We start from the raw sequence: 15,579 nt of genomic DNA on the forward strand, positions 1-15,579 counted from the left end.
TCATTTCCGGATAATTTTTTTTATTATTTTTCCCTTCCTTTTGTTGGTTTGTTTTCTTCTGGACAGTGTGACAAATTATTCTGGATTACACGTGTTTTTCATTTCTTCATTTTACATTTGTGTTTTGCACAGAGGTGCCTGCATGTGCCTGCATGTTCAGAAATGCTGTTTCTTTCACATCTAAAGTAGATCATTAACCTGAAGATTTGCATGCCGTTTCCCCTTCCCATGTAATTCGTCAAGATGGGATGACTTTCAGAATCCACAAAGCAGCATTCTTTTGTGGGACTGGACTGTAACTTTGCCCTGTAATTTCAGGTGAGGTTATGGATTACTCAAGCAAGACTACTGGTCCTTATCCAGAGACTCGTCAGATGATTTCTGGCATCGGGCTCAGTACACCACAGTATTCCCAAGCAAGAATGGTATCATCTCTGGGTTCCCAGTTTGGTGTTGGAAGTGTTTTAAGATCATCCAATGGTGTTGTTTATTCTTCAGTAGCGACTCCAATCCCATCCACATTTGCCATCACTACACAACCTGGTTCTATTTTCAGTACATCTGTCAGAGACTTACCGACTCTCCAAACAATTGACTCGGTGACCTCTTTATCAACTTTGCAACAGAATCAACCACTTCCAAGATCATACAGTTTCTTGACAACAGTGGCAGCTGAAAAAGATAGTGCAATTACTGCCATTGAGATGGAGACAGGGTTACCACCTCTTACTATAGAACCTATTACCACTGAGCCCACCAACTTGATACCTGCTTTAACTACAGCATCTGAAGTTTATACAGATGTGATTGAAGATGAAGTTGCCCTTCTCATTGCCCCTGAAGAAGGCAAACAGCAGCAGCTTGATTTGGAGCGTGAACTTCTTGAGCTTGAGAAAATTAAGCAGCAGCGCTTTGCAGAAGAGCTGGAATGGGAACGTCAGGAAATTCAAAGGTTTAGGGAACAAGAAAAGTTTATGGTGCAAAAAAAACTTGAGGAGTTGCAATCCATGAAGCATCATCTCTTATTTCAACAAGAGGAGGAACGACAAGCTCAGTTTATGATGAGGCAAGAGACATTAGCCCAACAGCAGCTGCAGCTTGAACAATTCCAACAACTTCAGCAACAGCTCCACCAACAGTTAGAGGAGCAAAAAATTCGTCAAATATATCAGTATGGTTATGACCCTTCAGGAACTGGCTCACCACAAACGACCACAGATCAAACACTTTTGGAAGGACAGTATGCAACCACAGAAAATGGCCAGTTTTGGCCTACTGATGACGCAACCACTACGGCTTCAGGAGTGTTGGGAATTGAAATTCCACAAAGCCAGACATGGTATACAGTTCAGTCTGATGGCATTACTCAATACATACCAAGGTCTGGCATCTTAAGCTCCGTTTCAGAAATGTCCCTTAAGGATATTGATGTTAGAGAAGAGAAGCAACTGAAAAAGAGAAGTTCTATGCCGAAATTGCGTGGCCCATATGAGGAGCTTGAGGAGACCATGGAAGAAGAGCCCCGGTGCTTCAAAAAGATTGTGGACAGTGGAGTGCAAACTGATGATGAAGATGGAGCAGACAGAGGTTACACAAACAGGAGACGGAGAAGTAAGAAGAGTGTTGATACGAGTGTTCAGACAGATGATGAAGATCAAGATGAATGGGATCTTTCCAGCAGATCCAGAAGGAAGCCTCGTGTAGGGAAGTACAGTGAGAGTACCTCTGAGCCAGACAAAGCTAAACAATTCTCCAAAGTATCTAGTATTGCAGTTCAGACAGTGGCAGAGATTTCAGTACAAACAGAACCTGTAGGAACAATAAGAACACCTTCAATCAGGGCCCGATTGGATGCTAAGGTTGAAATCATAAAGCATATTTCAGCTCCAGAAAAGACATATAAAGGAGAAAGTTTGGGATGTCAAACAGAGACAGAGTCAGATACTCAGAGTCCCCAATATCTGTCAGCTTCATCTCCCCAGAAAGACAAAAAGCGCCCAACACCATTAGAGATAGGATACTCATCCCACCTTCGTCCAGACTCCACATTGCAGGTAGTCCCTTCCCCTCCCAAATCTCCCAAAGTTCTCTATTCACCCATTTCACCTGTTTCACCAAGCAAAGTTATAGAGTCAGCATTTGTACCCTATGAAAAACCCATCACTGATGACATCAGCCCTCAGAAGATGCTGCACGCTGACATTGCCAAGGTTCCTCCGTCAAGCCCAAAAGCAGGAAAGATGATGCAACGCTCTTTGTCTGACCCTAAGCCCCTGAGTCCCACAGCAGAAGACAGTTCCAGAGCTCAGTTTCAGTACACTGAGGGTTTCATGGTAAGAAGTATTTGCTTGCCTTTTCTTTTTTTTGGGGGGAGGGTGTTGGGGTTTGGGTTGTTTTCTGGGGGTTTTGTTTGTTTGGGTTTTTTTTAAATATGCATTTCTACAGTTATCACTACAGCATGATGGCTGACACACTCATTTGCAATACCTGTGTATGTAGTGGTTTTGCACACCTTGCTGAAAAGTCCTGAGGAACAGCTGCTGTCTAAAGCAATGGTTATTTGCTTCATTGCTTTGCCTGTGAATAGAGGAATCCACATTATATCTTACTAAGATTCAGAAAAAAAACACAACAAATTCTTCTTCAGAATTTGGAAGGCACTTTGTATGTTACATCACAGTTAATTGCCAATATAATGGTTACTGCCAATTCTTCAGAAAATGCAAAGCATTTTCTTTCTAGTCAACACCCAGCTCTTGTGGCACGCTCTGTAGCGCATTTGCCTTGAAATTGCTGCATGTGCCTTCTGAGAGACAGCTGACACCAGATTTGTAATTACCTTAGTTAGCTGTCCTTTTAGACACCCATGAGGTTTCTTGGCCATTTGTGATTCTAGGGGTAATCTTGTGTCTGAATGTGTACATCTTTTATCTCTCCCATACCAAAAGGTCTCATACCACAAATCCATTTTTTGTTTGTTTGTTTTGGGTAAGGAGGATTATCAAGAAGTTATGCAAGTGTTGAGGGCTGTTTCTGAGGGGTCAGAGGAGGCAATTTTGAATAATGGTGACATCATCAGCATTAAGATTTTTCATTTCTGCAGTACTCCTTGAGAAATAAGATTTCTGATTTGGGAATCAGTCCGTTCTTTATGAATAAGAGGAAGAAGTCTTGGCTAAGAAAAAAAACCCCACCTTTATAATTTAACGTGTTCTTGGCTGTCCTTGCGTCCATTGGCTTCTGTCAGTTGCAGGGTCAGTATCTTTCTTGTCAGAGCTCTGGAAGACTTACCATTTGAGTTCTTCAGCAATTTTTATCTTTTATGTTCAGATATATTTGAATACATGAGCGCTTAGTGCAGCTGGATAGAATAAAGAGGGTTTGTTTTCTGTGTTTGATAATTTGTGGTGTCTTTCAAATGCAGAAGTATCTGGTTATACCCTCCAAGGCTCACACTGTAAGCAGTTTCTGCAGCTTCACATATTTGTGCAGATATTAAATGCTTTCTATGCTGTTACTGCTTGGAGAACAGTACCTGCAAATTTCAAGGGAAAACTGTAGTCGTGACATTGGCACTCCATATAAACATCATTCCCTAACGCAGGATTAGCACAGTGGGGAAACCTGCATGAGCACTAAAGTTTGATGTAGAGGGTTTGGAACAGCATCTTGAAGGATGTTGCTCGTGGGTTAGAAAGTGATGGGTACTACTAGATATCGGAGAGTAGGTATAATATTGTAAAGTAACTCACTGTAGTGAAACTATTGCTAAGGACAAATTATTCAGTTTAGTTATTTCATAGATTCATATATATTTGATATGAATTATATATTTTGTATGATGGATGATACATTCTATAAACAGCTGATTGTTTAAAGGCCTTTTACAGTAGAGTTTCAGCACACTGTATTCATTAATGAGACATGGAAACAAAGGGCTTGCACATCGTTGTTTCTTTTTTACCCATGTTTATTACCAATTTGCCTTAAGCTCAAACAGTAATGAGCTGTATTACTCTTATTAGTATGCAGCCATCAAGCAGCAAATAGCCCATGTCTCAGAGTACTTACAGGCTAAACAAATGAGGTGGGCAATTTTATGGAACATGGGATGCAAGTAGACAAATGCAATGAAAGTAAAAAGCTTCCACGGATATAAAGTGGACGGCACTGTCTCGTGCAGCATATGGTGAGGAAACTGCTCTGCAAACCTCCCATGACCACCATAGCTGCTTTCAGCTCTGATGTTATATTAAACATTTAGCCTGTTACACTCTCTCTTTCTGATAGAGTTTTGTTAACTGTCTGAGGTTCAGTTAGCTTAGGCTGGGATCAGGTGCATCCATTTTAAAGGAGGAAAATATGACAAAAAAGAAAATAGAGTGGCATTTGCAGAACCTAATCTAATGACCTCATCAGCATCTGGAAATATGGGCAATAAATTGCTTTTGCAGTTGCTGTATCAGTTTCAGTTCTCGATTACTCAGTCCAGTGACGTTGTGAAGGAAGGATCTGCAGTGTAAACAATATCCAAGTTTCCATGAGACTTACAGTATTCTCGCCAGCACATCTATGTTTGTTTACACCAGCTGAGAACCTGGTTTTAGGACCATATCATCTTGGAAGCACAGGAAAGAGTGGACAGTGATTTCTTCTTTTGGTACCTTTTGTCACACTCCAAGTTCTCCCTGAGAGCTGGCATACAAATAGTGGCACTGTTGACAAAGCGTGAACCTTGCTGACATTTTCTCAGCTGTAGAACTGAGTTGTTATAGCAACAGATCATTGTTACACTTGAGTTCAAATACAGGATCACCTTTGGATTATCCTGCTAAGTGTGAAAGTAAGATGTTTCCTCAAGTTTAAAACATTTTTGGCAGTTGGACTGTTTTTTTCATTCTCTCTTTGTACGGTGCCCACAACAGCTGAAATCTTTATCTGTTAATCATCTGTGTATGCTTTTGTGCCTCCTGACTGGAGATTTCCTAATTGCTTAATTATAAAAAGGGAAAGGTAGAACAGATCAGTTATGTCATTCAGAACAGTGAAGTTCAGTGCAGAAAAAATAGTGAAACAGCTTGCCCTGGGAAAGAGAATTTACTAGAGCTGAACATAAAATAGTAAAATGGAAATGAAAGATTGATCTTTCACTAAAGAGTGTGCATATGAATACTTTTTGCATGGATGAATATCACATCACTTTGTTAATAGTTCTTGTTTCAGGGTTATGTCTTTGCATCCATAAACAATGCAGGTGAAAAAGGTGATCATGTGTTCATTTATATGTTTCAGAGGCTTCTTTTTATGAGTTTATCAAAAAAGTTGATCCTTATGCAATCAGTGGGACTAAAAGGATAAGAATAAAATTAGTCTCTTTCTAAGGCTTACAATGAAATGATACCTTGTCCTTCAAGTAGTGCACTTTCATAATTCATGGGCTTTTTCCATTGAAAAATGTACTTATTACAGCATCTCAAGGACAAAGTTTATAGAGACTATGAATAAGTTGATTAAATTAACACTGTGTTTTAGAACTGCTGTTTTAAATATGATGTTATTCTTCAATGCACATTGTATAGGAAATTATTCCAGTATTTGATAGAATCTAGTATAAGTGAAAGAGTGAAAAATAACCTGCTAGTTAATCACATAATAATAAGTATCTAGATAATATGGCTTTCACATTTAATTTTTAAATAACAAGTTATATGTTTACATTACATTTTCATTTACTATGTATAGTAGTCATTGCCTCTATATGAACACATGAATGAACATAGATGGTGGCTTCCTATTAATCCAGCGTAGAAGTATTGTTTTCCATTATGTTCCCTTTGGTAGTTCTTGTGTGCTGTACATTTCTATGATATGTATTAGTAGTGTAGCTGTGTCAAGGAAAACTTGTGAACTGTAAGTTGTCAGCACCAAAAAAGTTGTGGCAGCCACCCATCTGGAATTGATAGTTTACAAAGAGACCTAATTTTCCTGTTTTGTGAGCTTTGTGCCACTTGAGCTCCCAGTGGCAATGAGCTCCCCAGCACTGGCTTTGATAGACTGTCCAGTAGTCCGGCATGGTAGGATTCCACAGAGAGCATAGCCATAGCAGTGGTTTCCATGAGGGGACCAGGAGGCATTAGCAGAGTTTAGAAGTGGAGATTTATATTTGTCCATTCAACAGCAACAAAAAATTGTGAGTACCTGTCTAGTTTTAATAAAGAAATAGTTTTACACCAGTGCATCACAGAATCAAAGTCACATACCAGCCACAGTCAGGTCTGACATTGGTACATATTGCATATGTGTAATCAAAGACGGAAGTTGTCTTCCTTTGCCTTTGGATGCAAAATGTCTGCTCAACTAAACTGAAGCAAATTGCAGGTCTTGCACGTGAACTGTCACACATATACAACATCTACAGCTAAGCAGTGCATAAAGACTCAGCAGAAGTGTTTGTATTCATGAAACTAATGCAAAAACACATCTGTCAACCGTCTGTCAGCTTCAGGGTAGAAATTGTGCATTTAAACTTCAACACTTAGAACAAATTCTATCAATCTGTTTATTAAGAGAGCTAACAGAGACTCTGTCTGAAATTTTTATTTGATGTGAGTCACTGTACTTGTAAGGCAAATATTATTGAAATCTGTATACTATAGTAAAATAGACATGATTTCAAGCAAAATCCCAAAAGTTTGTGTCTTTATTTAGGTCAGAATTGCAGGACTTCATCCATTGCTGTAGTAAAAGCAGAAGTGATTTTATACTGACTTTAAAAGTGCAGATTTCTTCGAATGACATACATTTTTAAAGTAATCAAAACAAAGTACATCCATCTGTATTTTATCTTCTACGGTATTCTGAAGTTTTCAACTTTAAAACTGAAGCTTAGGACTTCACTGATTTGGGCTGTCCTTTGTTGCATCAGATGTGCTGTACATCTGGGCACTGAAGAAGGGAAGCAGGGTAGTTGCTCCCAGTAGAATTAAAACCTTTGTTATATCATATCCATGATGTTTTGGTTGTTTATTCAGGACTAAGCTGATCACCAGGCTTGTATTTCAGCAAGGAATGTTCTACTTGGGGAATGCATAAAGAGTAGGGATAATCACCTGGTTAGAGGTTGGGTATTTCCGTTTCCCTTCCTCAGAAGCAGGGAATAGATTCATTGCTTAAAGTCGTGCCAGAATTTCAGGTCACAGATTTCTGCTATTATTGGAGCACAGGATATTGATGTTTCCCTTGGTTTCTTGCTATCTGGGCCTAATTCCAGCTAAAAGAAGTTGGTACTTTGTTATAGCTCTTATAGTTACTGTAAAATATTCCTAAGTGTTTTATGGTCTGAGATGTAGGTGGTCACATGGTTGTAACTGCAAAAAGCTTAATTCAATGACTTTAATTTTCCATTTTAGTCCCATGATTCGGTCCAGAAAAAAAAGGAAGAACACTTCATTTTCCGTAAAAGTTACATTTCAGTATAGAGGAGCCATTACATCTTGCAGAAACAGCTGCTGTTTGGGTTTAAGTTGTTGTTGGGTGTTGAGTGAGGAGCCATCTCTGGGAGTGTCTTAGAGTAACCTAGATTTAAAGTGCAAAGTTGGCTGGTTGGTGGTTTGGTTGGGTTTTTTTGGTTTTTTTTACCTTTGCTTCTAAATGACATCTGTGGGCTGTGGTTTAATGAAATGCTTCTTCAGGCGCTGGTGACAACTGGTCCTTCTTTTTGTCCATGCATACACCGGTCTTAAAAGTCTGGGAGCAGCCTGGTTTGCATGATTCCTGTTTGTACACAGTTTGTGAACAGCACATCTGCATCTGCCTGCCGGTGTGTTAACATGCTTAGCATAGGCTAAGTCACTGGGTCTAGTTAGGCATACATGTTCCTGCATCCCTGAAGAGTGTCCTGCAGCTACATATGAGGCTGGGGCATTGCATTTGGACAGGAGATCTTATTTTGAGATAGAATTCAGGCCAGCAAGAGAAGGTGTGAACATAACCACTGAGTTCCTTTTGTGCTTCACTATCGTCACACACTTTTGTGTGTGTTTCAATTGAATTTACTGGAAACTGAGTTGAAAAGATGATCTCCCTCAAATCTAGAAACAATTCTAGACAATCTTACCCCTGTGTAAATAGTGAAATAGGACTTACCTATCTTCTTGAACTATGTGGTTTTAGCTAGATTTTAGATTACTTTTTCCACTAATGGTCTGAATTATTTACAATTTAGAGTCCTGTTAACATTTCAAACTACTGCTTCTTGTGCTGTATTTGAAATCCTTTGGAATAACAATTATGTGACTCAAATGAGGAGTCTTTTTTCCATCTGTCATATCTTCAAAACAGAAAGATTACCCCACATTTGGTCAGTATCTCATATAAAAATTATTTTCTGAAGCACATTTAACCGGGTCAGTCTGTCTTGACTGATACTTTTAGATTAGTTGATTTCACACAGTCTCTATTCAACCAAGGGACATTCATGCATAACAGAAAATTAGTATGGTATTCACTCTTTTGCTTTTCAAAGGGGATCCTTAACTATCTTTTATAAAGGAAATTATTTATGGCAGAGTTGACAAAGAGCCTAACTTTTCGGTCACTTGGACCATTTCTCACCAGCTGTCAGCTTATCCATCTTCCTCTTAAGCCAGCTCTCATATACACATTAAAAAACCACCCCTGACAACAAATCCCATCGCTTGCTATTTTATCTTCCATAAAAGACGAAGAAGAGTGAGGGTACAATACTATCTCTCTGTTCCTATCCAGCCGATTGATTATTGTGGTTATCCATTTTAGGACTACTTTGAGTTTGGGTATGGAGGGAAGCCAATACAGTGTTTCCTCCTTTAAAGTAATAGATACAGCATATAAAAGTATACAGTAGAACCAAGCAGGCACAGAAGAATGACAGAGGGGCACATACCAACCAGCCAGTTTTGTCCTACTTCAGCTCTGTTTTGCTTCAGACTTTCATCTCCTATCAAGCCATGCATTGTAATTAGCCAGTTTGTAGTAGGAGGGTAACTTCTGCTAGTGTCATTGCCTCACTGAACTCTGAAGAGAGTTCCTTTCACATGTTCTACTGCTATGTTTGGCTTCTTGCACTGTATTCTGTCTACTCTTTTATGAGCAGCTGTGACCGAAGCACAGGAAAGTCATATTGATGGAGCAAATGACCGTACCTTCTCCAAAAGGAGCAGAAGACCAATGTCCATAAACTCTTCCCTGGAAGGGAAGCACTGTCTGCTACGTTAGCAAGTTGTTTGGTGCAGGAAAAGCAGAACAGTAGATGAGAGTAGTCGATGCTGAAGTATCTGCGAGTATACTGTGTTGTTGTCCAAAAGGAGCCAGTCATGGGCTCAGGCTGGTTTTCCTCACTGGGATTTGAGCACATCTCAGATATAGTTATGGAAATGATTTCTATTTAGTTTTCTCCAGAAGGAATGTAATGCAAAATATAGCAGTGTGCACTAACTAGAGACAACCAATTTGTTCTTGCCAAAGTACTCTAAACTTCATCTAATAAAAAACTGCAAGCTTTAATTCCAACACTTTTCCCCATCATTTTATTAAAATATTTTAAAGTTTATAAAATATTGTCTTGATCAGCCAAATGTGATTAAATGTTACTTGGAAGTGATCCAAGACTGGCAAAAACCCATGAGAGCTCATATGTCTTATATGAAGATTACTAAAAATAAACCAGACCCAAACCCACAGTACATCTGAAACTTATGATCAGATATGATTAAACAGAACAAAAAATTCAGAAAAGTAAAAAGATACTCTGTATGCCTCTTCATTCTCCACTGTGTCAGTGGTTACCTTTCCTTTGCATATGAAACCTCTGGGATGCTCCTTTAGCACAAATCATGTGCTAAATCATCACAAAGTGCATTTAAAATCATCCCTGGTTTTTTATTTGTTGGGGGTCATTTTTTTTGAAACAGTTCAGGGTATGCTAGTGTTGAGATAATTATTCTTTGCAATCAGTTCTTTAGATTTTAAAGGGGTGCATCTCAATTAAATTCTGATACCTGGGCATGCTTTCTCCAGGGACAAGCGTGACCCTGGAGATTAATTTATTTTTAGTATATGAGCTCCTAAAAATTTCAAAACTTTACATTTTCCCTAAGGAAAAATAAGAAAAATATCTGCATAGCTACATACACCCCATATGATGACCCCAAAAAGTAAAAGTAAAGAAAAAGATGAAATGTTGGTATCCAGTAATTGTTGGGCTAGATGAGTGTTCTTAATACTCATCACTGCATTATTACCTTCATAAATCATCTACCAGAGCTCTGAAGTTTTACTTCATATCTCTAGAAGTACTGTATAGGCCAGATTCTCTCATGGTATCAGTGTTTCAAATTGCAGTGTGAGCTAATAACACCTGAAAGGTTGTTGGGTCTTTCTGTTTGGGTTTTGTTTTTATTTTTGTTTTAATTAATAAGGCTTGCCTATGTTAGAACTAAACTTTACCTGATCCTCAAAATAATTCTATTCAGGCATTGGTTTTCTGAGCCAGTGATTTCATATTAAGAATAATTTGGTAAGATAAATAACTATTTACAGGTATGCATTAAACTAGGTGTAGACTTACGGGTTTACATATTGGTGTTCAAAATCATATTTTAGTATGAAATAATGAGAAAAATAGTTCCTTCTACTGTACTATTTTACTTTCTTACTCCAGCACATTACTTAGTGATAAACTAGAATTCTTGCAATTACTGTTTTTTTAATGCGAGTTTACTTTCCATCTGCCAGCTGGAAGTAGATATCTTAGGCCAAACTGGTCACTGTTAAACTGCGTAGCAGTTTTAAGTGGGTCAGGCAAGGCTTTGTCATAGACCTGACTCTTTAATAATTCAATTGCAATTTAGAGTATGGAGAAAGCACTCATACAGCATTTGTACATCAATATAGGAAATACAATTACTTTGGGAAGCAGAATTGCAATTCAGAGCAGTTTTCCAGAATCAGATTCAGTAACAATACAGACACCACAGGTACAACAGAAAAAAAAATAAATAAAAAGGAATGTAGCTGTTTAGGCAATAGCAACACCGAAAATGTTCAGGTGTAGTAGCAAAAGTTCAGACAATGTGATTTAAAAATATGAGGTGCTTGCATGAAAAGCAGTGATGTTCTTGGGAACTGCTTACTAGTGCATGTGTAAGATACAGGTTGCAGTTGTTCTACCCTACTCAGTGGCTGGTGAAACTTCAGCTGTAATACTACATGTGGTTTAGGTCAGCACCACTTAAGAGTTAGAGAGGCTGAAAAATTTCAAAGTTGAGCAAATAAGAAAGGATGAAATATTTAGACAACAAGGCATTGGCTGAAAGGCTAAAGGGTCTGGCTGTGTTCATCTAGAAAGACCAAAGCTGACAACAAGGTAAGAGTCTTTCAATGTGTTAAACATTATTGTAAATAGGGCAGCTACTAAGTGCTCTTCATGTCTAGTGGAGGCGGGAAATGAATTATCTCAACTTGTGGTCTCGGATATTTAGTAGATATTAACAAAAACTTGATAATTGCAATCACACAAATGCCTTGGGAGCAATATATTTTAGTGAAACCGTGTTACATCTGAATTGGGAATAACACTGCGGGCTGGGGGCAGGGGGCTGGGAACTGCCCGGGGGAAAGGGCCGGGGGGGCTCTGCGCTGGGCACAGCCGCTGGGCAGGAGCCCCCAGCGTGCCCAGGTGGCCAAGGGGGCCAGCAGCGCCCTGGCCGCTGTCAGAAGCGCTGTGGCCGGCAGGGCCGGGGCAGTGCCCGTCCCCCTGTGCTGGGCACCGGTGCGGCCGCCCCTCGGGGCCTGGGCTCAGGGTCGGGCCCCTCAGGGCAGGGGGGACGCAGAGGGGCTGGAGCGTGTCCAGAGCCGGGCAGGGGCTGGGGCAGGGGCTGGGGCAGGGGCTGGGGGGGGCGGCGGGGGGAGCTGGGGGGGTCAGTCTGCAGAGGGGGGGCTCAGGGGCACCTGGTGGCTCCCTACAGCTGCCCGGCAGGGGCTGTAGGCAAGGGGGGTCGGTCTCTGCTCCCAGGGAACAAGCGCCAGGACACGGGGAACCGGCCTCACCTTGTGCCGGGGGAGGTTTAGGTGGGTGTGAGGGGAAATTCCTTCATGGAAAGGGTGGCCGAGCCCTGGCACAGGCTGCCCGGGGAGGGGGTGGCATCACCAACCCTGGGGGTGTTTAAATAATGCGTAGATGAGGTGCTTGGGGACATGGGTTAGTTGTGGGCTTGGCAGTCCTGGGTTAATGGTTGAACTTGATGATCCTAAAGGTCTTTTCCAACCTACATGATTTTATGATTCTATGATTCTATAGCCTACATGACTGATTTCCCTTCCAAGCCAAGAGTATCTTGAGGAATATGAGTAATAGCATTATCTTTAAAAACTGAATTCTAAAATGAAGTACAAATGTCTTTAGTATTCATGGCTCTTCTTACACATTATCATCCGCATCCTTGTTGTCAGTTTGTATAGATAGCAGCATTTGTCACAAACTGCTTGAGTAAACTAACCACTCATCATATAGGGCTCTTTCGCTAATCTGAATGACCTCAGTGATGCAGCCTTCATTTGTGAGATAAGAAGCTGAGACAAAGAAATTAAGTCCATAATACCATAGCCCAAATGCCACCTGTCTTGTTCCTTCTGTCCCTTAGCTGAAGTGGAATTTATTCCCCCTTTTAATTTGCACTTTACATTTATCTTCAGAAATCTAGAGAGATCTAGCATCTTCCTTCACTGACATGAGAACATAGGCTACCTAGCTAATGTATGAAGGAATGGAAAGGTGATGTTTACTGTTAGATATTGGTGGTGTAAAGTCACACCTGACCTGGTCACTCTAGATTCCTGTTATAATCTGCAGGCAAAAATATTCTAAGGGAACAACAGTTCATATACTTATTCTATATTTTTATTTTAAAGTAGGATTAATCCCACCCATTTCTCCATTGGCTACAAAGAGATTCTAGATGACTGAGACTACTTTTGGTCAGGTGAATCCCATGGTCTTTCAAAAAGCCTGTCTTCTGAATCTTCTGTATTCCTATTTCCTGCTTTTTCTCTTATTAAAAACAGTGGATTAATTGCTCCTAGTTTCCTTTTATCAATTCTGTGCAGCGCAAGTTATGATTCAGTTAAAGTTAAGACTATAAATTGTTTTCTAGCTACCAAAGCACAATTTAAAAAAAAATATAATTAAAGTAGTGTTCATTTAATTCACTGAAATGTCTATCAAAATAAAAGAGCTCTTTCCAATAGTTTCCAGTTTCTCCCAGCATGCTTTTGAGGTGAATGGTTGCTGACAGGTGGGCATCATAGCGCAGACAAACCTTTTACTTACGGAAGAACGTGGGCTTTGCTGACACCAGTTCAGACTTTCAGAAGCTATCCTGTCAACAGTTTTCAACTCTTACCTGGAGAGACCAAGCTTTTCCTTTGTACTTACCTTCTCAGTTCAGTTTCTCCAAATAACTTCCAGTTTTTATACTGAGGAGGAGTTGAACACTGGTAGACTTTTTTTCAGAAACACAAAAAAGTGATTTCCCAGCTGCAGTGTTCAGCTCAGTGAGTGGAATCCATAATGGTATGGTAAATGCTTACAGTCTCTCTATTGGGAATGAAGATAGGAGACAGGGGCAAGTCTGAAACACCATCAAAAGATACAGCTTAGACATCTCTGTGAAACTTTGATGCAGAGCCTAGAATTTGTCTCTCCTCTCCCTCTGTATGAGACTACAGAGGATGCCTGCGTCTCGGTTCTCCTCCAGAACTTCTTGCATTTTGTACAGGATGAATTTGGGTCTTGGTTCAATTTCTGTTCACATTCTCCATCTGTCCATATCTTCCCTCTAAGCTCCCTTCTAAATCCTACTGCTGTTTCCCAGCTGGTCTCTCTCTAACACCTTCTTTCATCCAATCCAAGTGGTTCCTATCAAAATACAGCTTTGATTATCTCACCTTACTCACTTTGCAAGCTGCTTGCTAATGCTGAATCCAGCTCAAGCATCGAGTGTGCTGGTGCTCTTACACTGCCCGGCAAACCTTTTCCCTGGTGTAGGATTGTAAATGCCAAGCAGACTAAATGGGCTAGCCATGAACTAAAAGTAAAGGCAGGGATGAAATTAAACAGGATGGAGGAAGGCCTGAAGGAAGGTTAAACTAGGGATTTCCTCAGTGTGTGCAAGATGAAAATAATGGTCGTGGTTTCTCTAAATCTGGAGGACTGCTCTATTTAGACAGAAGTTGCCAGAGGTGAAGGGGTAGTCAGGAAGGGTGATGGGCAGGGTTAATCCCAACAAGGACTACCCACTTCAAATTTTAGCCTAATATAGGGAAGATTAATTTGAGACTCAGTGTTTATTTTCAGCTGCTGTATAGCATTAATAAAATGCAGTGATGTAAGCCTCAGGAAATCATAAGGTAGCTTGGAAGTAATATTTACTTCCTAAGCTTGCAGAGCACATTTTCCATAATTTCTTTCACAGTTGTATTTTTGCTGTATATATATGATGTAAGAGGGTAATAGTGGAATAAAATAATGCTTCTTGTCTGAGTTAAAGTTGGAAGCAATGACCGTGTTTTCCAGAAATTTCAGCCTGGGTTATTAACTTCCATCATATTGATACTCCTTTTATCATTCCTAAGTTACAATCCACAGCAGAATTATCGTGGCCTTCTAGGAAGAGCCGAGAGGAATCGCTGAGTTTGTCCTTTGCTCATTTGATCAGTGATACGGTAGTATTGAGGGTTCCGTGGTAATGCCTCCAGATATTTCTTTAGGCAGTAAAAGTCATTCTTGTGACAGCAGTAGTGTAGGCTGCTCCCAGCCCTTATGTTCTTACAGCCTGTTGGAACATTGTTTGTCCGAGAGAATTGTAACGCAGGCAGAGGAACCCATTTTTATCTCTTTTTTTCTTTTCTTTATCATTTGGCCCAAGACCTCACCAAAGAAAACAAGTTTTCATGATGTGACAAAAGTAACATTTTTCCCTTTTTTATATATATATATATATATATATATATATATAAAAGTAAAAAAGCAAATGGTTTTTCTGGAGGGTATTTTGCAAACATGACTAACAGTATTTTTCATCTCAGCAATACTGCAGCTCTGGAACATTATTGCCCACATTGAAGCTTTTATTTAATAAAAATAAATACTGCAGTGCCTATTCTTTCACATCTTCCACAGCATCTTGGCAGTAAATCCATCAGTATGGTGGTGCCTGTATTATGTTTTGCAAACATTAGCTATCTGAACTTCTCAGCCATCACAGTGACAGAGAAAAGGATCACCAATTAATTAGATTGGGAGGGCTCTGTGGAGGTCATGTAGTCCCACCTCCACACCAAAGCTGGGCTAATTTCTGAGTTAGATCAGATGGCTAGAGGGTTTGTCCACTTGAATTTTGAAAACCTCCAAGGATGGAGATTTTACTGTCTGTCTGGGCATCTTATTCTGGGACGTCACTGCTTTTACGATGATGAATGCTTGATTTGCCTTGTGCAACTTGTGCCTTTTGTCCTTCACTGTGCATCTCTTAGGAAAGTCTG

General features: G+C 40.0%; 1 protein-coding gene across 4 annotated transcripts in view; it reads left to right on the plus strand.

Moving 5' to 3' along the window:
• The window catches only part of PCLO (piccolo presynaptic cytomatrix protein), a 402,552-nt gene that overhangs the window by 201,666 nt on the left and 185,307 nt on the right, over positions 1-15,579 (plus strand). For all 4 annotated transcript variants that reach the window (XM_027790555.2, XM_055809070.1, XM_027790559.2 and 1 more), the window contains exon 6: positions 319-2,333. In XM_027790555.2, coding sequence (XP_027646356.2) covers positions 319-2,333 — 2,015 coding nt within the window. The remainder of the gene's footprint in view (positions 1-318; positions 2,334-15,579) is intronic.

Source organism: Falco peregrinus, chromosome 6 (genome assembly GCF_023634155.1).
Source record: "Falco peregrinus isolate bFalPer1 chromosome 6, bFalPer1.pri, whole genome shotgun sequence".
NCBI lineage: Eukaryota > Metazoa > Chordata > Aves > Falconiformes > Falconidae > Falco > Falco peregrinus.